This window comes from Gambusia affinis, linkage group LG06, assembly GCF_019740435.1.
Source record: "Gambusia affinis linkage group LG06, SWU_Gaff_1.0, whole genome shotgun sequence".
Classification (NCBI taxonomy): domain Eukaryota; kingdom Metazoa; phylum Chordata; class Actinopteri; order Cyprinodontiformes; family Poeciliidae; genus Gambusia; species Gambusia affinis.
In genome coordinates this window covers 4009486-4034826 of record NC_057873.1, presented here as the reverse complement: position 1 = coordinate 4034826, position 25341 = coordinate 4009486, and the positions used below count along the sequence as shown (strand labels likewise).

The following is a 25341-nucleotide window of genomic DNA, read 5'->3' as shown; positions in this document are numbered from 1 at the left end:
AATCAATCAGTAATTAAAATACAAGAATATATATGTTTTTAATCAACAGTAAATCAAAATGCAAGATTATTTATGCCTCTCAGGCCTTTATGATCCATTTTCTGCATATACCTGGAAAGATCTCACCACTCTGTACCAGTTTTCACAATATTGGTCAAGAGTGTCTGTATGTTTTCTTTTTGTTTGTTGCTGCATGTTTGTTGCTACATGTACTTGGTCTGCGAGTCACCAGAACCTCATTATTCACACAGAGTTTGTATCTCCTTTACAAAGCCATGATCTCGAAGCCATGGGTCCACTATGCATTGTACATGCACTTCACTACTAAGATGGATCGCATCTGGTTCAGACTTGTGGGAACTGGATGTATTGGATGGGTTATTATGGCAGTGATGACAAACACCACCTACAGGCAGGACATTGTATTACAAGCCAGGATGAACTGTATTGCATTTGTCACACAATTCATAACCCCAACTAAGACAAGGACACAAGCTGAGTTCAGGGCCTGAATGGAAGTGGCTACCTGACCTTTGACCCCAAATATCCTATAATATGCTATCCTTGCAAGGTTGATGAAGATCGGATTTTGATGAAGTGGGTTTTCTGTTATTTGTTGTTTGTTGGATGTTTTGTGTTCCCTTCTTATATAAGTTTTACTTAAGTAGTTTTAGTCCAGATACAAATTTCTGAATGTTGAACTTCTTTCGTGCTGCAGGAGCACAGAGACATTTTATCATAGATGGATAGACGGATAGAATTCCAGGAGTCTGAAACATCTCTCTGCTCCTTCCTGTGGATGTGAAATGAAGATCCTTTTCTCCTGGTTCCTTCAGACTGCAGTCTCCTCTTCTAAGCTGCCTTCAGCTCTGGATCCTTCATCATGGAGGAGGTTGTTTTCTGGTCCAGACATCTGGTTTCTCCTGGCCTGGAAACAGAGGATGGTTCAGCTTCAATGCAAGAACTTTCCCAACTGAACACATCATGCATGATACATGCAGTACCTTAAAGTAGAGGACCAGGACTGATCCCAGCAAACCCAGTAGGACAAAAACCAGACTGATGATCAAAGCAGGTAGAGAGACTGAAACTGAATGAAACAGATTCAGGATCAGCTTTCATCAGATGAGTCCAGTTAGAAATTAATCATATAGACCCTTGTTTTCATGCTGCCTGTAGATCTGATCATGAACATTAATATCATCAATCCTCCTCTCTGACCTCATGAATGAGGCAGACAGCTGCTGGTTCACCTGAAGCAGAACTTTTCCTGATGGACTCCATGACTTTGCCTGAGACAGTGAGGTTGAGAGGCTGGCTCATAGAGGAGAAGTTATAGAAGAAAACGTAGACGTGGTAAACGCAGCGGTAGGTTCCTTGGTGGGCGTGGCCAGCAGCAGAGAACAGGAAGAGGGCGGAGTGATTAACAGCTGGCAGGGTGTGGTTCTGAGTGTAGTTAGAGGTGCTGAAGATGAGCTGGAAGGAGCCGCCTTCATACTGAGGTCTGATGGAGCACATGATGCTGAAACTTGAGCCAATGAGGAGCTCAGACCCCTGCTTTCTGCCTGTGGAAACCCCGTCAGTGGAGGAAGAGAGGAAGATGAGCGGCTCAACCAGCAGACCTGGGAACGCAGAGGAAACACAGAGACAACTGGATCTAATCTGAGGTGAAAAACAAGATGGCATGCATGAGAAAGAGACAGGAGCTCATCACAGACTGGTTGCTATGGTTACTAGCATGTTTATACATGATTACTAGCACCTTTATGATAGATTTATAGTTTGTCAGTAATATTTAAACCAGTTTTAGTTTCTCTCCCCTCAAGGTTTCAGGTTCTTAGTTAAAGGTGACGGTTTCTCTGCAGACATCTGGAACCTGATGGAAGAAACATTTTAAAAGAAATAAATATGAGAGTTCAGAGTTACCTGAGCAGATGAACTCATGGCTCTGATCACTGTTTCCATCTTCAGGTAAACAGTTCTTTAATGCAGATCCTGAAAGCAAACAGTTATAAATGATCCTCCAAACTGGTCTGTATGAAGCTTCCTTGGAATTTCTTGCTGAAACAGCAGAACCACAGTCCAGTTCAGCACAAACTACAGCAACTGAGTTCATGTTCCAGTAATGAGACGAAACATGCACTGGTCTCCACTCTTCTTGATGTAACATCTCCAGTCTCCCAGCACATCGGCTGGCCTCTCCCACCAACCTGATGGGCGCTTGATGTGAGCAGAGACAGAGAGTTCATTAATGAAGGAAGTGAAGCAGTGAACAGCAGCAGGTCTGCAGATCCTCCTCTACCTGAACAGGTGAGTCCAACAGCTTGACCAGGTGAGCAGCTGTTTCTACCTGAACTCTTCCTGCTGCTGCAGTTCAGCAGAGCAGACTCACTGCCTTCACACAGGAACTCTCTGCTCCCCACTGGAGCCTCTGCTTCTCCATAGAGCGCCCCCTGGAGGACTGAAGGAGACCCGCAGTCAATCTCCCTGCAGACCACCTTTGCATCCTGCAGGTCAAAGTCTTTTTCACACACTGAGGACCACGACTGGTTGGTCTTCACCTCCAGTCTGCCTGAGCACCGGTTGGTCCCTTGAACCAGCCTGACTGAGTCTGTGGATGCAGAAAGAAAAAAGGTTTAAAATATTTCAGAACTTTATTTTTCTAGATTCACATGGAAACATCTGTGAGTTTGATAAAAATAAAGGCCAAGAAAACCAAACTAGAAAATCTCAGAGCATCAAAGGTGAAGTGAAACCGACTGAACCTGGAATTTTTTTTACATAATTTATTTTTGAGGTTTTGAGAAGATTACAAAAGCACAATTTCAGTCTGTGATCAGATTCAAAATTTATTTTAGTTACATTTCAATTTACAAAAACAAAACAAAAAGATGAAACATGGGGGTATTATTTTGGAGAGACATTACTTTTATGTGTATAACTCAGTAAATTATATAGTAAATAGACACTTCCTGAAGGATTTCTGTTGATGACACTAAATGAAAAAGGCTCAACTCCGTTGCTCTCCACTGACTCCTCCCTTCCTCATTTCCTTAGTGTAATGTCCAGCGCACACGACACAATCTTAGTGCTGTCGGTTGATTGTCGGCCCATTTTCAAAATCTGAGATCACACATTATTCGACAGAAATCCTAGGTATAACGGGTCGATCGGGTTCGGTCGTGCCGTGTGATGTCCAACAGTGGGCACAACATAATGGCTAGAAGTCCAGTGAACTCATTTTAAAACCAGGCATTAATCAATGCTTTACTACAATCTACCTGCAATTCATGTGGCTCTAGTGTCAGCGAAACGTCCTGACTGAATGAAAATCATTATAACCTATTTATGTGACGTACCGGGTTCATCAACGTGGCGATTTCGCTCCAACTCCTCCCCTCGTCATTTCTATTTTCTTTGCACGAAATGTTTTATAAACATTAATGTTGTTTCCACATATCATCTCCAATGTCCGCTGGACTTCGGGTTGCTCGTGTCAGCTGTTTGGGATTCCCCTCGGTAATTTCCCCTCAGAAACAGGAGGAGAATCTGTGCTTTCTGATTGGCTACCTGTCACATTCAACAGGCTGTGTTAACGCTTCCAGTCGGGGAAAACCCCTGATTTAGATCAGAGCGCCACAACGATCTACCGTAACACACCACACTCTACAGGATGATCACAAGCGACGATCTTAGTACGATCAAAGTTCTAAGATTGTCTTAAGGGGAAAATGTAGGTGTGAACTAACGTGTAGTGTGAACTATTGCATCAGGTAGTCGATGTGCCCATCTTCTCTATTTAAATCTAATGATTACTGAAGGGCAATATGGTAAACAGACTTTATAATCTGCACTGTTTTGGTTGAATGCAGTATTTATTTACACTTTGGCTTTATGTTATTTCGTTTTTATTCAAGTACATTTTTGTTAATGGAGACTGAGAATCAATTTTATTTTTATTTTTGTCATGATTTGCGGTGTATGAGGTGGTGAGGTAGACGCTAGAGACCCAGGTACGGTTAAATGATGGTTTAATGGTATTGCATGCATTATTATGTAATTTCCATTAAATCAGTGTAAAAAGGTCTTCAAACAATATTATCGTCTATCGTAATAGTTTTTTGAGACAATTAATCGTTCAGGAAAATTTTCTATAGTGACAGCCCTAGACTGATAGATTTCATTAACCCACTCTATCCATTCTTCTATAGTGGGAGGTTCAGGGAGGAGCCAGCGTCTGGTAACAGTTTGTTTACAGGCTGTGATTAATATTTGAAACAGATAGTTTACCTTGTCAGGTAGGCATTCTGTGTCACCTCGTATAAAAATAGTACATTTAAAAGGTATTTTTATTTTCAATATTTTTGAGTATTTCTATCCAATAATGTCTTATAATTGTACGCTCCCAAAATATATTCCAGTGGTTGAGTTCTGTGTTTCCACATTGCCTCCAGTACTCAGGCTCCCCCCTGGTATGAGAGATTTTCTGTTTCGGTGTTATAAAAAACTCTATGTAAGCATTTCCAGTTAAATTCTCTCCATGAGTATGAATTGGTACATCTCCAAACTGCTATGCAGTAACAAGGCCTTTTTTCTTCTGGGATTTTCATTTTACTTTCCTTTTCCCATTTTGTTTTCACATATAAAGTTGAATGTGTTTTTGTTAGAATATGTTCTCATCTTAACTTGTCTTTGAGTTATTTTGTGTTATATGTTCATGCATTCTAATTTACGTTGAAAGGTACAGTTGTAAGTTCTGCATCCTGTCACTTTCTGTTTATGTGCATGTTGTACTGCTGTTGACCACTGGGGGCAGTGAGAGCAAGTTCGTGTGTGTAGGCTGCATTGTTCTAATAAACAAAGAAGTGAAGACGTTGATAACTGGAACGCTGACAATAAAGTGAACACAGCTATCTAACAAAACAAGTGTGGTTCATTGTCAAACATGAGTACTGAACAAGAAAACCCAACAGGTTATGGGCCCAGGCACCGCACGGGAGGACGATGGGACAGACTAGTTTTCAACGGAGACGAAAACAACTACGAACTTTGGGAGGTAAAGTTCCTCGCTTACTTAAGAACGCTAGGCCTAAAAGACACCATCCTATCTACCGCGGACCCAGACGAAGAGAAAAATGCGGAATGCTTCGCGGAACTAATCCAGGTCCTCCATGATAAGAGGCTGTCGTTGGTGATGAGAGATGCCGCCGACGATGGGAAGAAAGCTCTGCAGATACTACGCGGACATTACGCCAGCCAGGGTAAGCCCAGGATCATCGTCCTTTATACAGAGCTCACGTCCCTACTAAAGGAACCCGGCGAAACAGTGACAGATTATGTTTTCCGTGCTGAAAAAGCGATAACGTCTCTGAGAAATGCAAAAGAGGTTATTAGTGACGAACTAATAATAGCAATGATTCTGAAGGGACTCCCAGAATCATACAAACCTTTTGCTATTCACACAACACAGAGCAGTGAAGATTTGACGTTTGTTAAGGAAAAATTATTATTTTTAGTGCTTAATACAGCTAATATTACGGCAGGTGTAAAAGGTATATTGAACATGCTTATTTTGAACAAATTTCTTAATTTTGAACAGGTTTATATTAAGGATTTAAAACTAAACTATTCGATGGGTAAGTATTTAGAAGACAGGAACCAAAAGCAGATAAAAGGGGATCTCTCATGAGGCTCCTGTGGGGCACAGGAGGCCATAAAATCAGTATCTCCGGGAAGAGAAAGTCTGTTTGGTCCACAGAACATCAAAGAGTCAAACAGAACCAACATTTGGCATGATCTAAACTAAATGCATCACAAAAACTTGAAATTATTAACATTTAATTTCTAAGACATTTTTCTAAGTATTAATAGCATGTTTTTGACCAAACTGTATTATCTAAGTTTAGGACTATTAATCTAGTGAATGATGAATGTATCTGAAAATTGTACTATCTGTGACAAGTATCAGAATGAAATGGAAATTGTTTGAATGTTATGTTTTGCAGGTTAGAAAAAGGAATTGTACTTTAATTTGTTCTGTTGATTTTATGTGACAAAGCAGGGATTTAAAACTTTTGAGAATGCTGAGTGCAGATGGAAAAACTGGATTTAAATTTAGCTCTGAGATAAGGGGAGGCACTCTGAGTTCACAGGTATTTGTGAACTTTTATTTTATGGTTTTATTGACCCAAATGGCCCGAGAGCACGGAAGACCAGGACACAGCTGCCCCTGCTCCTTTGTCCTCTCGGAGACCAAATGGCCTTTGGTCTTTTGCGTAAATTAGGGAGGCTCCAAGTTTTTATGAGTCTCCAAGGTAGCTTCTGGTTGGTCAACCAGAGGTACGCCCTAATTGAATACATTAAAAAGTAAAGAAACGCCTTCACTATAAAAGTTAGTGCACGATAATAATAATTCAGATTGCTGCTCCTATTTTCATCAGCTTTCTCCAAAGACATGTCTTTGCCTTCTTTTCTTTGTCTTTCCTCTTTTTCTATCTTTTTCTCTCAGGTGAAGAATGTATGTCTCTGTAACTCTGTGGTTTTCTTGTTTATGCCTACGCTGTTTTGAGTGTGGAATTAAACATTGTAATTCTGTGACGTCATCACGCGCTGTTGTTTTCCTTGTCGCCACGCGCTGCTCGCTGGAAGGACCCGGGGCCAGGAGAAAGAGTGAGCCAAGCTTGTTCCGAAAACTAGCTTAATAATTACTTTTTCCTAACACGTTCACTCAGTTTAAGAGCAGACTTCGAAGCTATGAAGAGACAGAAAAGTTTGAAAGCAAACCGAAGTCAGATAATGTAATGAAAGTGGACATGACAACAATAAACTGCTACAACTGTGGACAGCGCGGGCACATGGCAAGAGACTGCCGCCAAAAGACCGCGCCAAAATGGTGCAGCTACCACAGAAGTACAACCCACAGTGACGAGACATGCAGAAGAAGATCGAAAAGGAAAGATGATGCCAAGCAGACTTCAGACATGCAGGACAACCATGAGGAGGACCAGACCATGGTATTCAAAGTCAGCCGGAATCTTCTGTCTGACAACATCAGACTTAATGGAATAATGGTGGACTGTGGAGCCACATCACACATTATCACTGATGAAGAGCTGTTCACAAGAATTGACAAGACTTTTGACCCAAGTAGACATTACATGGAACTGGCAGATGGAAAGAAGATGAACAATGTTGCACTGAAGCGTGGTGATGCACAGATTGAACTGTTGAACTCAAAGGGGAGGTATGTTAAAGTTACTCTGAAAAATGCTTTATTCATCCCATCCTACCCACAGAGCATATTTTCTGTGATATCAGCTACAGCCAATGGAGCCAATGTAACATTCACAGATGGGCAGAATGAACTGCTGAGTAAAGATGGTACTGTGTTCCCTATTGAGGCACACGAGAAATTGTATTACCTCAGGATGAAAAGCAATAATGAAGGATGCATTGAGGAAAACTTAAATGACATGATGAGCAGAGATAAAGTGAAGCTAGCTTGTGATCTGAAAACATGGCATGAAATATTAGGACATTGTAACATGGCTGATGTTATGAAATTACAAAATGTGGTGGAGGGAATGAAAGTCACTGACAACAGTAAAATGGAGTGTAACATCTGTACAGAAGGGAAATTTATCAACAGCAGAAACAAAGAGTCAGATGTTAAAACGAGCAAGCCACTAGAGTTGGTTCATACTGACCTATCAGGACCTATTGACCCTACAGGCTTAGAAGGACACAGATATGCGATTTTCTTTACTGATGACTTCTCAGGATCTATTGCAGTCTATTTTCTGAAAAACAAAAGTGACGTGACTATGGCAACAAAGCAGTTTCTGGCAGACTGTGCACCCTATGGTAATATTAAGTGTCTTAGGTCAGACTATGGTACCGAGTACACATGTAATAATTTTCAAACACTACTCAGAGATAAAGGCATTAGACATAAAACGTCCTCACCATACTTCCCACACCAAAATGGAAAAGCAGAGAGACAGTGGAGAATGCTCTTTGAAATGGGAAGGTGTATGTTATCAGAAAAGGGCTTACCTAAAGAACTGTGGCCATATGCTGTTCAGTGTGCTGCCCACATTCGCAACAGATGTTATAATAACAGAACCAAAAACACCCCATATTTCTTGATGACAGGAAGAAAGCCCAATCTTTCAAACATGTGGGTATTTGGATCAGAGTGTTACTCATACAACAACCACCACAAGAAATTAGACTCAATAGGGGAAAAGGGACTGTTTTTAGGGTACAGCAAGAACAGCCCAGCTTATTTGGTGTACCACCCACAGGCGAGAAAAGTTTCCAGACACAGGCTAGTAAGGTTCATCAAAGAAAGTGGTGTTGACCAACAGACACAGACAGATATTTGGGATGAAGGGATCCAGGATCATAGATACCCGATGCAGGCAGACAGACATGATGTAACACCCTTAACCCAGGATGTTACCCAAAATGTCACCCCAAGTGACAAAGAGGAACTTACTCTTCAAGGAACTCAAAATGCAGAATTTTCAGATGATCTCACTGGGAGTGAAATTGATGGTGATCAAACTCAAACGAAGCAAAGAGATCGTTATCCAAAAAGAGAGAAAAGACCCCCAAAATACCTTGAAGATTACCAATTAGATCCTAAGACTAAAGATGCAACACAAATAACTGTTGATCATTGTTACAGGGCTGTGCTTGGTATCCCTCAAACATTCAGTGAGGCTCAGAAGTCACCACAGGCAGACAGATGGAGACAGGCAATGAGGGACGAAATTGACTCTCTTAAAGAAAACAAAACATTTGAACTGAGCGTTCTACCAGAGGGTAGGAACACAGTTGGAGGGAAGTGGGTATATACACTCAAAGAAAAGTGTATATACCCTTTTCTATATACCTAGCTTTGAAAATAGATTTTCAAAGCTAGGTATGTAGCAAAAGGTGTCAAGAAAATCCGAGATCATCCCACTTCCCCATGCTGGAGATTTTAGTTTAACAGTAACAATAAATAAAGTTATCTTTAAAATTAATTATTCAAGTAAAATCTAGACCCAACATTAGACTTAAATGTCAATAAAATCAATTTGGTTGTGTGTGTTGTTTCTGTCTCCTGCAAACTTTGCTTTAATTCTACTTTTTTCTATTTAATCATAAGAAATCATAGTCAAGACAGAGAGAGTCATGAAACAGGAAAAGCAGTTTCCTGGAAAAAGAGGAAGTAAGTTTCCAGCCTGCAGATTTATAAAAATAGTTCAGACTATTACTTAGCATGAAAGTTTTAAAGAAAGAAATCTAAATATTGTGAGTAATTGGATAAGATTCAAAGTAAAATACTTATATTAATATTGGTTTACTTGTAATAATACTTACACTTACACTTACATTAGTGGGAACTCTTACAAGTAAAACAAGTAACTGTAACTTTGATATCAAATAATAAGAATCATGAATTATTCTTGGTTTCTTTACAGAAAACATTTGTAATAACTCACATTAAGATTATACTAAGAGTAACTGATAAATTATGGTTATCATAACATTATAAAAGAATGATAAATCAGAGAAGTAAAAGAAGTTATAAATGTGATTTTTACTCTGAACTTGAAATGTTATAAATGTGATTTTTACTCTGAACTTGAAATGGTGTCAAAGGTGTAACTGCAATTAAAGATCACTGACATGTTAGGAGGTAGATTGTAGGTGAAAGGTTAAGGGAGAAAGAGGAACTAACAGGAGAGCAGAGATGGTCAACGCCTTATTTGGAAACAGGTTGTTGAGCAAAAGTGGGGTGTGGGTGCGACTTTAGCAACTCTCGGTGCGAAGATGTGAGTTTGGAGGATGCAGTTGCTCCTTTTCTCGGAAAAGGAGTCGTGTCCTACGTGCCTGGGTCAAAGTGACCCAGGTCACAAGTGTCACAGGTGCATTATTTCGCAACCTTCAGCAGTAACCAGGGCGAAGGCCTGAGCTAAGAGTTGGGGCCTGGTTGCGCAGTCATGAGGATGTGCTTACAGATGTTCTTTTTCTATAAAAATGCCTAGGAGACTGCTACAGCTTTGTGTGTTGATTAATAGTGATTGCTTAATGTGTAATCTCTGTATTTTAGTATGTTTTCTGTAACGATGAACCAAAATCAAATAATCTAATGTAATGAATTGATGTTTTATATAAAACAAACTTTATTGATTAAAGTTAATTATATGGATAAAAGTATAGAATCAAAGAAAGAGAAGGAAGGCTGAGGTGGGTGCAAACTGCAAATGTCAGAACATGAGAGTGGGTTTAGTTGTGCAACTGCCAGGTCACAAGTATGCCTGCCACTTGAGAAAGTTTCCAATAGTCGCAGGTGTCAAAAGCACGTTATCTCGCAACAGGGTCAATATGACCCAAGTCACGAATGTCACCAGAGTGGTGTGCAATCTCCCACAACGGTTGGGGCCTGAGTGTAGAGGCGGGCAAACACAAGCAGCACCCCTGCTCTCTCTCTCTCTATCTGGGGTACATGCCCACAAGTGCAGAAACGTATAAAAATGTGAGACCGAGGTGATACGATGTTCTTCGTCCTCGGCGCTGAGACTCGACACAAGAGCGGCAAGAAGACCAGCAGAGGACTACACCCTGGAACCAAGAAAAGCGCCTCACAAGGAGGACAACGGAGCTCCTCACGCCGGACCAAAGGACAAGTTCCACTGACCCAATCTCTTGGTTCCTCATTGGACTTCCACACTCTGCACTCAACTCCACGATCTCAAAATACATCGCAACGGACTTGGGGAACTGAACAAAAGTCACAGGATTGATAGCGAGCTGTTCGGCTGGATGGCAGACAGTTCATTTTGTTTCGGTTCCGAAGAGGATTTTATGATTCCAAGACAAAGATTCTGACCAAGGACTACAAGGATTTCTGTTGCCCTGATCCAATCCCACCGATGAGTATGAGATTTTGCCGCACCCCAAAGCCTTATCTGATAGAAAGATGACAGTGTAGGGAAGTTTTTAGAGAAAGGTTGAATTAATCAAAATTTTATTAATGTCTTTTGTATGGTAATCCTAGAGCAAATTCTGTATACCTGTCTTTTCCCCTGCTAAAGCTTGCTTAATAAATACATACATTCTAAAATTCTGATTAGATTGTGGACATTGAAATTAATTGAGTCAATTGATTCAAAGTTCTTCTGTTTATAGTAAAATTAGTATACATGATTCTAGTAAAGTGGTGGCTTCGGACTTTCCTTTGGTGAGTGTAAATAATGACCCTGGGGCTTAAATCTTAGCCACTAAAAATTATCTAGCCGTTACCAAGTGCACGTTACGACAGGAAGAGAACTACCGTTAACAGAAGTGGTTATTGGAATTATGCAGCTGTGAAGGCTACTCGGTTGATTGTTCCTTAACTGGAAAGGGTCATAACTTCTGGATAGGAGGTAGTTAGGGCTAGGCAATCTCTTCCGCCACCAGTTTAAATAGATTATCTCTTATAGATCTTGTTCAGGGTAAGACCCGGGTCTTAGAGATTTTCCGGACCTGTTAGACAGAGAACTGGTTCAGTAGTCAGCCCGAGGAGTTGTGAGGAGAGGGCGGGGCTGGCTATTGCGCAGTAACAAACATGGCGTCCCTGGGTGGGCCCAAGTCCAACGGAGTAGGAGGGCCTCAGGTACTAAGTCAGTAAAAACAGATGTGTGATTCTGAATAGCTCACTTAGTGGCTAGCTCTTAGGGAGAAGAGCTAGTGGTGACTGATAAGGCCGTCAGTCACAACCCTTGCAGTAACTGTATAGCATACAGGTGAGGGAAAGCTTCTGCTGAGGATAAAGGACCAGATCCAGACAGTGAAGCCAGTAGCCAACCCGGCCTAGACCCATCCCTGCTCGATAACGTTAAGAGAGGCTTTGGGGATAGGCAACTCGAAGACAAAGAACAAGAATGGATAATAAAGAAGATTGATACGGCCACGAAGAAGAGGAACAAAGTGGAGGAGGGGAGCAGTCGGAGCTCTCCAAGTCCCAACTACAGAGAACTCCAATGAAGTTGCTGCTGCTCAGTGATGGATTCGGCACCTGGACAGAGCCAAAGCAGCGCATGTTCTTCAATCATCACTACTTCTACAAGAAGGAGAAGAAGGAGCGGGAACCAGCATCAGCCCCAGCTGCGAGAGAGGAGGATTCTGACGTCGCTGAGGCTCCATCCCGTTTCCCGAGCAGGACAGGGACCCCCGGCGGAGAGCTGGGATCGGCGGACATGGACCTCATCGACTTGACTGCGGATGAGGACGAACGACCATCTCGACCGGATCCGTCATCGGCCCAAGGAAGTCCTCGACCGACACGTCTGGAGGAAGCGGGTGCAGCACTCCAGCAGATGCTTGAGGAGGGAGAGCTGGAAAAGGCTGCGATCGACTGGTCGTTGCGGAGAGCCCAGCGGTCCGAGTTTCGCCCGACGCTTCACAGCACGGAGAGGAAACCATCAGCGCCGACACGACATCAGGATGAGAGCAGCTCAGACGACGCGGGGGACAACACGGATGAGGAGCATCAAAGAGCGCACACGCATGAGGGAGCTCATTGGCGTGGGAATGAAGAAGTGGGACAGAACTCCCAAAGGTCGGGAGGTCCCAGAAGAGTGGACTGTTATGTCCACCAGCGGAAGATTGTCTTTGTCGATGCGAGAAGTGGGACAGTACTCCCAAAGGTTGGGAGGTCCCAGAAGAATGCGTGGGCGAGGTTGTGCGCAGTGTGCATGAGGCCCTAGGACATGCAGGCGTGCGATCTACCCGTGGGGAGCTGGAGGAGCAAGAGCTTTGGATCCCAGTGAAAAAAGGTCCAACGCGTGCTGAGGGACTGCGGTGTGTGGTCAATACAACGCGAGGGCAGCGGTTGGAGGATTGACCATCAAGAGCACAGTCCCCTGGGGCTCAGTCTGCATGGATGTTGCGGGCCCCATGGGGAAAACAGGAAAAAGAGGTGAGAAATACCTCTTGGTTCTGATGGACTCAGTAACAGTGACAGCTGCTAGAAGAGCAGGTCTTCCCCTGCAGAGGAACTCCGTTCACGTCACAGAAAGCAGGAGGCGAAGACACTTCTCCTTTTGCCCAGAGAAGGAAAAGGGAAGTTGCAGCTCAAAGTGTCATTGGAAACAGGGCAGAGAGTCAAGATCGGCCTACAGCCACGGTGATGAAGCTGAGGTTCAACGCCCAAGATTTTGTAAAGTAAGTACTGAACTGCAACACAGTACTACAGATGAAGAAAGGGATCCAAGGAGTCGAGCAGCTCACTCCAGTTCCTAACTAAAGAGAAACAGAAGCCGGTGAAATGGCCAGTGAATCATGTAATACTCCACCCTATCTCGGACTGGCCACCGTGGGGGGGGTGGTTGTAATTAGAAGAACAACTTCAAGGCTTTGGACTGGGAGGGCCGTGAAGAAATTGGACTATGCTAAAGAAGAACTCCTGTCACAAACTGATGGATTAAACTGGAAAAGGGGCTGAAGTCGTGAGGAAGAAGTGGCGTCATAGAAAATCACTAAGATCAACCCTGTAACAAAGCATTGAAGTCAGACCCAACACCTGGAAGGATCTGGCAACTGTTTCATCCTGATAGCCAGAGCACCTGTCCTGGATATTCAGCACTGTAAGTTTAGCAGTTTTGTTTTTTTTTTTTTTTTTAATTGGACAATTCCTGATGCCTCCGACAACTCCAGTACCCCTTAAAGACCACAGCTACGGAAAAGGATCACGATTACGAGGAAAGCGTCATGCTGCTTATTTTTTTGCTTTGCTCTGCTGAATGTTCGAGATTTTTTTTTTTTTGAGGCCTTCTTCCTTCCCACATCCTGAAGAAACGACAGTTCATCCAGCGAAGGTTCCTGTGGAAGAATCAGAGCGATCAAAGTTCTCTTCGACATTCATCACCTAATGGGGGAAATTAAAACTCCAAGGAGGGGGTGTCAAGAGAGGTGGAGTTTTGATGACTACACTGAGCCCTTTGTGACAACTGAGGATGAAGAATCTGCAACTTCACATCCCAGAAGAACCTCTTCTCTTTCCAGACGATGACGACGCAGAACTGCAGGAGGGTGATGGATTCCCAGCATGGGAAAGGTCTGACCTCGTGGAGGGGGTGTCAAGAAAATCCGAGATCATCCCACTTCCCCATGCTGGAGATTTTAGTTTAACAGTAAAAATAAATAAAGTTATCTTTAAAATTAATTACTCAAGTAAAATCTAGACCCAACATTAGACTTAAATGTCAATAAAATCAATTTGGTTGTGTGTGTTGTTTCTGTCTCCTGCAAACTTTGCTTTAATTCTACTATTTTCTATTTAATCATAAGAAATCATAGTCAAGACAGAGAGAGTCATGAAACAGGAAAAGCAGTTTCCTGGAAAAAGAGGAAGTAAGTTTCCAGCCTGCAGATTTATAAAAATAGTTCAGACTATTACTTAGCATGAAAGTTTTAAAGAAAGAAATCTAAATATTGTGAGTAATTGGATAAGATTCAAAGTAAAATACTTATATTAATATTGGTTTACTTGTAATAATACTTACACTTACATTAGTGGGAACTCTTACAAGTAAAACAAGTAACTGTAACTTTGATATCAAATAATAAGAATCATGAATTATTCTTGGTTTCTTTACAGAAAACATTTGTAATAACTCACATTAAGATTATACTAAGAGTAACTGATAAATTATGGTTATCATAACATTATAAAAGAATGATAAATCAGAGAAGTAAAAGAAGTTATAAATGTGATTTTTACTCTGAACTTGAAATGTTATAAATGTGATTTTTACTCTGAACTTGAAATGGTGTCAAAGGTGTAACTGCAATTAAAGATCACTGACATGTTAGGAGGTAGATCGTAGGTGAAAGGTTAAGGGAGAAAGAGGAACTAACAGGAGAGCAGAGATGGTCAACACCTTATTTGGAAACAGGTTGTTGAGCAAAAGTGGGGTGTGGGTGCGACTTTAGCAACTCTCGGTGCGAAGATGTGAGTTTGGAGGATGCAGTTGCTCCTTTTCTCGGAAAAGGAGTCGTGTCCTACGTGCCTGGGTCAAAGTGACCCAGGTCACAAGTGTCTGAGGTGCATTATTTGCAACCTTCAGCAGTAACCAGGGCGAAGGCCTGAGCTAAGAGTTGGGGCCTGGTTGCGCAGTCATGAGGATGTGCTTACAGATGTTCTTTTTCTATAAAAATGCCTAGGAGACTGCTACAGCTTTGTGTGTTGATTAATAGTGATTGCTTAATGTGTAATCTCTGTATTTTAGTATGTTTTCTGTAACGATGAACCAAAATCAAATAATCTAATGTAATGAATTGATGTTTTATATAAAACAAACTTTATTGATTAAAGTTAATTATATGGATAAAAGTATAGAATCAAAGAAAGAGAAGGAAGGCTGAGGTGGGTGCAAACTGCAAATGTCAGAACATGAGAGTGGGTTTAGTTGTGCAACTGCCAGGTCACAAGTATGCCTGCCACTTGAGAAAGTTTCCAATAGTCGCAGGTGTCAAAAGCACGTTATCTCGCAACAGGGTCAATATGACCCAAGTCACGAATGTCACCAGAGTGGTGTGCAATCTCCCACAATGGTTGGGGCCTGAGTGTAGAGGCGAACAAGCAAGCAGCACCCTGCTCTCTCTCTCTCTATCTGGGGTACATGCCCACAAGTGCAGAAACGTATAAAAATGTGAGACCGAGGTGATACGATGTTCTTAAATGCTTGGTATCTGAGACTCTACACAAGTGTGGTAAGAAGACCAGCAGAGGACTACACCCTGGAACCAAGAAAAGCGCCTCACAAGGAGGACAACGGAGCTCCTCACGCCGGACCAAAGGACAAGTTCCACTGACCCAATCTCTTGGTTCCTCATTGGACTTCCACACTCTGCACTCAACTCCACGATCTCAAAATACATCGCAACGGACTTGGGGAACTGAACAAAAGTCACAGGATTGATCGCGAGCTGTTCGGCTGGATGGCAGACAGTTCATTTTGTTTCGGTTCCGAAGAGGATTTTATGATTCGAAGACAAAGATTCTGACCAAGGACTACAAGGATTTCTGTTGCCCTGATCCAATTCCACCGATGAGTATGAGATTCTGCCGCACCCCAAAGCCTTATTTGATAGAAAGATGACAGTGTAGGGAGGTTTTTAGAGAAAGGTTGAATTAATCTAAATTTTATTAATTTCTGTTGTATGGTAATCCTAGAGCAAATTCTGTATACCTGTCTTTTTCCCTGCTAAAGCTTGCTTAATAAATTCATATATTTTAAAAATTCTGATTAGATTGTGGACATTGAAATTAATTGAGTCAATTGATTCAAAGTTCTTCTGTTTATAGTAAAATTAGTATACATGATTCTAGTAAAGTGGTGGCTTCGGACTTTCCTTTGGTGAGTGTAAATAATGACCCTGGGGCTTAAATCTTAGCCACTAAAAATTATCTAGCCGTTACCAAGTGCACGTTACGACAGGAAGAGAACTACCGTTAACAGAAGTGGTTATTGGAATTATGCAGCTGTGAAGGCTACTCGGTTGATTGTTCCTTAACTGGAAAGGGTCATAACTTCTGGATAGGAGGTAGTTAGGGCTAGACGAATCTCTTCCGCCACCAGTTTAAACAGATTATCTCCTATAGACTTTGTTCAGGGTAAGACCCGGGTCTTAGAGATTTTCCGGACCTGTTAGACAGAGAACTGGTTCAGTAGTCAGCCCGAGGAGTTGTGAGGAGAGGGCGGGGCTGGCTATTGCGCAGTAACAAACAAAGGCTACAGCCAAACAGAAGGTATAGACTACCATGAAACCTTTGCTCCAACAGCTAACATAACATCAGTGCGAGCATTAATGCAGATAGCAGTTCAGAACAACCTTAAAGTACATCAGATGGATGTCAAAACAGCTTATTTGCATGCCCCAATTGACGAGGAAATTTACTTGGAACAGCCTGAGGGGTTTGAACAACAAACAAAAACAGGACAGAAATGTGTGCATAAATTAAAGAAATCTCTGTATGGATTAAAACAATCTGGAAGAAATTGGTACAAACTCCTGAATAATCATCTTGAACAAAACAACTTTGAAAGGAACCTAGTTGATCATTGTGTGTATAGAAAACAAACAGAAAATGACACGGTTATTGTGCTCATTTGGGTGGATGACTTGATCATTGCTGCTAACAGCATTGATGTTTTGGACAGTTTCAAAGAAACAATGAAATCAAAGTTCAACATGAAGGACTTAGGCAAAATATCGCATTTTTTAGGCATACATTTTGAACAAAAAGATGAAATAAAAATGAGCCAAAAGAAGTACATCCTAAAAATGTTGGAAAAATATGGAATGTTGGACTGCAAACCAAGATCCACCCCATGCGAACTAAAACTTGATCACAAAGAAAATCGTGAGTGCGATGAAACAAAAATAATGAATCCTACAGACTATCGTGAAATAGTAGGTAGTCTGATTTATGCCATGACCTGCACCAGACCAGACATCAGTTGGATAGTGAGCAAACTTTCCCAGACTTTAGCTAAACCTATGACAGAGGATTTAGTGAATGCTAAACATGTTTTGAGGTATCTGAAAGGTACTTGTGACTATGAACTAAGTTTCAAGAAAAACAATGAAGACTTGAACCTCATAGCCTACAGTGACTCTGACTGGGCATCCTCAGTAGAGGACAGACGCAGCACCACAGGTTATTGTTTTAGTTTAACGTCACAAGGTCCAGCCATTTCCTGGAAATCCAAGAAACAACCAACTGTGGCTCTTTCCACCTGTGAGGCTGAATACATTGGGTTAACAGCTGCTACACAAGAAAGTCTACATTTAAGTCAACTCTTAAATGGTATTGATAGCAAAAAGTACAGCTGTACAACGCTTCATGGTGATAACCAAGGGGCCATTGCATTGTGTAAGAACCCTGTGAACAGACAGAGATCCAAACACATTGATGTGAAGTATCATTTTATACGTGATGCATTGAGAGAAGGGAAAATAAATGTGGTGTACTGCCCATCTGAAAATATGGTTGCTGATATCTTAACCAAACCTGCACCAAAAGCAAAATTCCTGAAATTTAAAGGATGGTTTTTTGGACATTAAGTATTTGAAGGTAAAGAAGATGAGAACAAGGGAGGGTGTTAGAATATGTTCTCATCTTAACTTGTCTTTGAGTTATTTTGTGTTATATGTTCATGCATTCTAATTTATGTTGAAAGGTACAGTTGTAAGTTCTGCATCCTGTCACTTTCTGTTTATGTGCATGTTGTACTGCTGTTGTCCACTGGGGGCAGTGAGAGCAAGTTCGTGTGTGTAGGCTGCATTGTTCTAATAAACAAAGAAGTGAAGACGTTGATAACTGGAACACTGGCAATAAAGTGAACACAGCTATCTAACAAAACAAGTGTGGTTCATTGTCAAACATGAGTACTGAACAAGAAAACCCAACAGTTTTTTTACTCATAAGTCCCTTACATAACCGTGATATAATACCTTTCTTGGATTTGGCCTAATATGCTGCTAGTATTTCTTTAAGCTCTGGTTCCTGTTCATCTATATGTCTGATAATTTCCCGATTATGATAATGGCGTACTTGTAGGTATTTATAAAAATTCTGTCTTCCCACGTTATAACCAATTTTAAGTGTTTGAAAGTCTTTTATTTGTCATTTATCCATTATTGAGAAATGTGCTGTTATGCCTTTAGATGTCCAGCTACAGCATCCTGTATCTGTTTGATTTGGTTTAAAATCAGGATCATAAGCACACCATCTTATAATTGTTAGTGTGTCATGTAGTTTATATTCCTGTTCAACATCTGTCCAGATCTTTAATTGGGATCTTATCCAAGGATTTTCATTTTTGAGTTTAATCTGATCTAAATCTTTATTCCCATAAATTACCTATAAGGGGATGTTTGGAGATAGAGCCAATTCAATATCCTTCCATTGGGCGTTGTAGTTTTTATTAAAAAGGTTCATCAGTGGCCTGATTTGTGCAGAATAGAAGTAGTTCTTTAAATGTGGTACATTCATGCCCCCTTTTTCTTTTGAAAGTTGTAGTGTTTTAAATCTAATTATCTGCTTTTTTCCAGAGTCATATAAATCTGGAAAGCATTGTGTCCCACTCTATGAAATGCTTTTTATAATTTCTCCCTGTAGGACTTGAAACAAGAAAATGAATCTTGATAGTAGGTTCATTTTGACTGATTCAATTCTTTGGGTTAAACTCGTGAAGGGTGTGACAGTGCATCGTTGTATATCCAGTCTAATTTTGGTCAGAAGATCTTCATAATTACACTTAACTATAGTGGTTGTATCTTTGGGGATCAGAACCCCAAGGTATTTCAATACAGTTTGGTACCATTTAAGTTTTAGTTCAGTGCACAAAGAATTTGGTGGATTCTAAGTAAATGTGAATATCTGCATTTTTTCACATTCAATTTCTATCCTGCAAATTCACCAAAGCTGCTCAAGCTCTGAAATAATGTAGGCAGTGATGTGTTTCGTTCGCTTATGTAAAGCAACACATCATCCACATATAGGACGCCACCTTGAAGCCACCAGAAATGTTTATACTCTTGATATTGTCAGTTTGCCTTATTAGTTGGGCAAATGATTCAATGTAAAGGGCAAATAGTATCACTGATCACTGCAGCTGGTGTTTGGTATTTGGAACGTGGTTCAGAATATGCAATGTGTGACCGATATAATCATGGGTTTGTCTCTGTGGGATAAAACCAGTCTGATCGGTATGAATAAGTTCTGGGAGTATCTCCTGTTTTCTCCTTGAGAGAATTGATGTGAATAATTTATAATCAATATTAAGAACAGAGATAGGTCTGTAGGAACTGCAGCTCAGATGGTCCTTTCCTTCTTTTGTAATAACAGATACTGTAGCTTGTTTCCATGTTGGTGGCATTTCACCCTCTTTCAGAGCCATGTTAAAACTTAGAAGGAGGAATGGTGATAACTCCGACTTCAATTGCTTTTGGAAGGAAATCCGTCCGGACCAGGAGATTTGTTTGTTTTAAGCTTTGTAATGGTGCAAGAGAGATCCCGCTCTGTGATATTCGATATTAATCTTTGATTTTGATCATACAACAGAACAGGCAGGTTAAGTTGTTCAAGGAATTGTTTAATTTGGTGCGATCTTATATGCTTGGTTGTGTGTATAATTGTTTATAGTAAGTTTGGAAAACTTGTTGGATTTCATTTTATTTATAAACACCTCTCAGAATTTGGGTCCCTAATTTTATATATTGTATTTTCTGCTTGTTGATTTTTAAAATTTTCTCCCAAAGAGTTTTGTTAATTTGGCTCTCGATTCATAAAATCTTTGTTTAGTATAAAAAAATCTTTTTTCTTATTTCTTGTAAATTCATTGTATTAAGTTTATTTCTTAATACTTTAAGCTTTATATGATGTTCTGGTTTTAGTTCTTATGTTTTGTCTCAACCTTTTTAATTTTGTTGTTTAATTCTGATAGTTTTAATTAGTTTGCTCTCTTTCTTTGGACACAGAAAGATATAATTTTTACCTCTAATAACTGCTTTTAGTGCATCCCAAACTATTTCTGGACTAACCTCTCCATTATTGTTTTCTTTTAGAAATGTTTTCATGTCAGATTTGATTAGTTTTGTAAATTGGAAGTCATTCAGTAATATAGTATACTCGTATTTAATCTCCATTGTGTACTTTTAGGGTCCTCGTCTAATTTTAAAGTTAATAATAGGGTTTATGATCAGAGAGGTCAATGTTGCCTCTCTCTCAGTTACTAATCTTATGACAATCTCTTTTAAAAGTAAAATAATCTGTTCTAGAGTATACAGACATGGATTAAGTATTCTACTCCAAACTCCTCTATAAATAAGTATACCAGTTTATTGTCCCATTAAATTAGTAATTTATAAAATGAAAAGTCACTGCCAGGTGGAAGGTTTATATTACATAATGTTATACTGACTCCATCTGTTCTACCGGTTATCAATGAATATCTCCCTTCTTTGTTGTTGGTTTCAGAAAGAAAATCAAATGGAAATCTGTGTGACATTAATGTAGCTACGCCCTGTCTGTGATCAGATTTATACGACGAATAATGTAATTTATAGAAACTCGTCAATTTTAATTTTCCATATTCCCCAGATATTTTGAAAATGTCTGATTTCCTTGAACTCCTCCTGGGATTTTGATGCATCGACTTCAAAGCAGCAGAGATTAAAAGTTATTAAAATGATGAGTTTTTGTTCATCTATGTGGGCTAAATTGAGAACTTTATCTGGATATTTAAATTACTTTAGTTTCTCTCTCCTCAAGGTTTCAGGTTCTTAGTTAAAGGTGACGGTTTCTCTGCAGACATCTGGAACCTGATGGAAGAAACATTTTAAAAGAAATAAATATGAGAGTTCAGAGTTACCTGAGCAGATGAGCTCATGGCTCTGATCACTGTTCATATCATGAGGTACACAGTTCTTTAATCCAGATCCTGACTGCCAACAGCCAGAGCTGATCCACCAAACTGGTCTCTCTGAAGTTTCCTTTGAATTTCTTGCTGAAACAGCAGAACCACAGTCCAGTTCAGCACAAACTGCAGCAGCTGATTTCATGTCCAAGTAAAGATACCAAACATCCATTGGTCTCCACTCTTTTTCATGTAACATCTCCAGTCTCCCAGCACATCGGCTGGCCTCTCCCACCAACCTGATGTCTTGATCTGAGCAGAGACAGAGAGTTCATTAATGAAGGAAGTGAAGCAGTGAACAGCAGCAGGTCTGCAGATCCTCCTCTACCTGAACAGGTGAGTCCAACAGCTTGACCAGGTGAGCAGCTGTTTCTACCTGAACTCTTCCTGCTGCTGCAGTTCAGCAGAGCAGACTCACTGCCTTCACACAGGAACTCTCTGCTCCCCACTGGAGCCTCTGCTTCTCCATAGAGCGCCCCCTGGAGGACTGAAGGAGGCCCACAGCCAATCTCCCTGCAGACCACCTTTGCATCCTGCAGGTCAAAGTCTTTTTCACACACTGAGGACCACGACTGGTTGGTCTTCACCTCCAGTCTGCCTGAGCACCGGTTGGTCCCTTGAACCAGCCTGACTGAGTCTGTGGATGCAGAAAGAAAAACGTTTAAAATATTTCAGAACTTTATTTTTCTAGATACACATGAAATATCTCTGAGTTTGATAAAATAAAGGCCAAAACCAAACTAGAAAATCTCAGAGCATCAAAGGTGAAGTGAAACCGACTGTATCTGGAATTTTATCATTCATTTTATTTCTGTGAATAGATCATATTTGCTGGAGATTTTAGTTTAACAGTAAAAATAAATAAAGTTATCTTTAAAATGAATCAGTTAGGTAAAATCTAGAGTAGACTTAAATGTCAATAAAATCAATTTGGTGGTGTGTGTTGTTTTTGTCTCCTGCAAACTTTGCTTTAATTTTACCTTTTTTCTATCTGATCATAAAACAGTCACAGAGGAATCATAAACAAAGAGCAGTTAAGCAGGTTTTGTGCATTTTGCTGAATGTCAGCAGATTGCTGCTGATTTGGAGAGTTTCAAAGTCACAGGTCATAAGTGTCAAGTGATTAGTTCATTGTAGGGTCACAAGTGTCTTCAAACTGGAAAAGGAGACCAAGTTCTAAATGTCACAGAGTTATTAAATTCAATCAAGACAGAGATCTGAGTTGGGGTTCTGTAGGCTGCAAAGCAGTTCTCTCTCTCTATCCGTGAAAAATATAAAGCCACGAGACCGAAGTGATACGATGTTCTTCGTCCCCGGTGCTGAGAGTCGACACAAGTGCAGCAAGAAGACCAGCAGATGACCACACCCTGGAACCAAGAAAATCGAGGAGCACGACGGAACACCTCACGCCGGACAAGAGGGCGAGATCCACCGACCCACTGCCTTGGTTCCTCATTAGTTTTCAACACTCTGCGCTCAACCCAACGATCTCAACCTGCATCGCAACGGACTTGGGGAACTGATCAAAAGTCACAGGATCGACCAAGAGCTGTTCAGTTGGATATAACAGACAGTTCATTTTGTTTCAATTCCAAGGAGGATTTACTTTTTCAAGGATAAAGACTCTGACCAAGGACTACAAGGACTGTTTAGATCCAATTCCACCCCGATGGGTATGAGTTGTGCTGCACCCCAAAGCCTTATTTGATAGATAGATGACAGTGTAGAGGTTATTAGGTAAGTTAAATTGATCTAAATATTGATTTGATTTGTATGTAGTCTCAAGTGAATTCTGTATGCCTGTCATCTACCTGCTAAAGCTTGCTTAATAAATGCATATATAAAAATTATAATCAGGTTGTGGACCTTGAAATTAATTGAGTCATTTGAATCACAGTTCTTCTATTTATAGTAACCAGTATCATGATTCTAGTAATGTGGTGGTTTCAGACTTTCCTTTGGTGAGTGAAATAATGACCCTGGGACTTAAATCTAGTCACTAAATATTATCTAGCTGCAAGCAATTTTAGAAAGCTACTGTTAACAGAAGTGGTTATTGAACTATGCACTGTGAGGCTACTCAGTTGATTGTTCAACTGAAAAGGGTCATAACTTCTGGATAGGAGGTAGTTAGAGCTGATGAGTTTTCGCCACCAGTTTAAACAGATTATCTCAGAGATCTTGTTCAGGGTAAGACCCAGGTTTAAAATTTTCAGAACTGTTAGAAGAACTGGTCAGTAGTCAGCCCTGAGGAGTTGAAAATGTGGCTGGTTTTATAATAACAAACACTGCTGAATTTATCATATTTTGGGACATAAACATGTTAATAAATCCACTAAATGTAAAGTAAACTTTACAATCTGAAATTTCTTGTATTTCAGAATAATTAAAAATAAATTTGGCAAAATGCCTCAACAGCGGCCCCTAGTTCATCCAGGCCAACAACCATAACAAACAAAAGTTTTTCCTGCTATTTTCGTTAAAAACAGGAAATCCACCATTTTGGATCAAAAGTCATTTTCTGTTAATTTTCAGGTTTTGAAAATGTCTGATTTCCTTGAACTCCTCCTGGGATTTTGATGCATCGACTTCAAAGCAGCAGAGATTAAAAGTTATCAAAATGTTGAGTTTTTGTTCATCTATGTGGGCTAAACTGAAAACTTTATCTGGATATTTAAATTACTTTAGTTTCTCACTCCTAAAGGTTTCAGGTTCTTAGTTAAAGGTGACGGTTTCTCTGCAGACATCTGGAACCTGATGGAAGAAACATTTTAAAAGAAATAAATATGAGAGTTCAGAGTTACCTGAGCAGATGAACTCAAAGCTCTGAGCGTTGTATCCATTATGAGGTACACAGTTCTTAAATCCAGATCCTGACTGCCAACACTCAGAGCTGATCCTCCAAACTCGACTAGATGAAGCCTCCATTGACTTTCTTACTGAAACTACAGAACCACAGTCCACTTCAGCACAAACTGCAGCAGCTGATTTCATGTCCCAGTTACGATACCAAACATCCACTGGTCTCCACTCTTCTTGATGTAACATCTCCAGTCTCCCAGCACATCGGCTGGCCTCTCCCACCAACCTGATGTTGTCTTGATCTGAGCAGAGACAGAGAGTTCATTAATGAAGGAAGTGAAGCAGTGAACAGCAGCAGGTCTGCAGATCCTCCTCTACCTGAACAGGTGAGTCCAACAGCTTGACCAGGTGAGCAGCTGTTTCTACCTGAACTCTTCCTGCTGCTGCAGTTCAGCAGAGCAGACTCACTGCCTTCACACAGGAACTCTCTGCTCCCCACTGGAGCCTCTGCTTCTCCATAGAGCGCCCCCTGGAGGACTGAAGGAGGCCCACAGCCAATCTCCCTGCAGACCACCTTTGCATCCTGCAGGTCAAAGTCTTTTTCACACACTGAGGACCATGACTGGTTGGTCTTCACCTCCAGTCTGCCTGAGCACCGGCTGGTCCCTTGAACCAGCCTGACTGAGTCTGTGGATGCAGGAAGAAAAAAGGTTTAAAATATTTCAGAACTTTATTTTTCTAGATACACATGGAAACATCTCTGAGTTTGATAAAAATAAAGGCCAAGAAAACCAAACTAGAAAATCTCAGAGCATCAAAGGTGAAGTGAAACCGACTGTATCTGGAATTTTATCATTCATTTTTATTTCTGCTGAATTTATCATATTTTTGGGTCATAAACATGTTAATAAATCCACTAAATGTAAAGCAAACTTTACAATCTGAAATTTCTTGTATTTCAGAATAATTAAAAATAAATTTGGCAAAATGCCTCAACAGCGCCCCCTAGTTCATCCTAGGGGTTGAACAACTACATATTTTTTAAGGTCGACTACATCATGATAATAGTCGA

The 25341-nt window shown here is 40.6% G+C and overlaps 1 protein-coding gene across 1 annotated transcript; it reads right to left on the bottom strand.

The window, feature by feature from the left end:
• LOC122832886 (scavenger receptor cysteine-rich type 1 protein M130-like) lies at positions 1-24707 on the bottom strand. Its single transcript, XM_044120096.1, has 7 exons — positions 24648-24707; positions 21423-21719; positions 2303-2611; positions 1927-2220; positions 1254-1622; positions 1005-1090; positions 1-928 (listed from the first exon to the last, which is right to left on the bottom strand). Exons 2-7 carry the CDS (start codon positions 21664-21666, stop codon positions 833-835), a joined length of 1398 nt encoding a protein of 465 aa, XP_043976031.1. The 5' UTR covers positions 21667-21719; positions 24648-24707; the 3' UTR covers positions 1-832.
• Between the last annotated feature and the right edge of the window lie 634 nt (positions 24708-25341).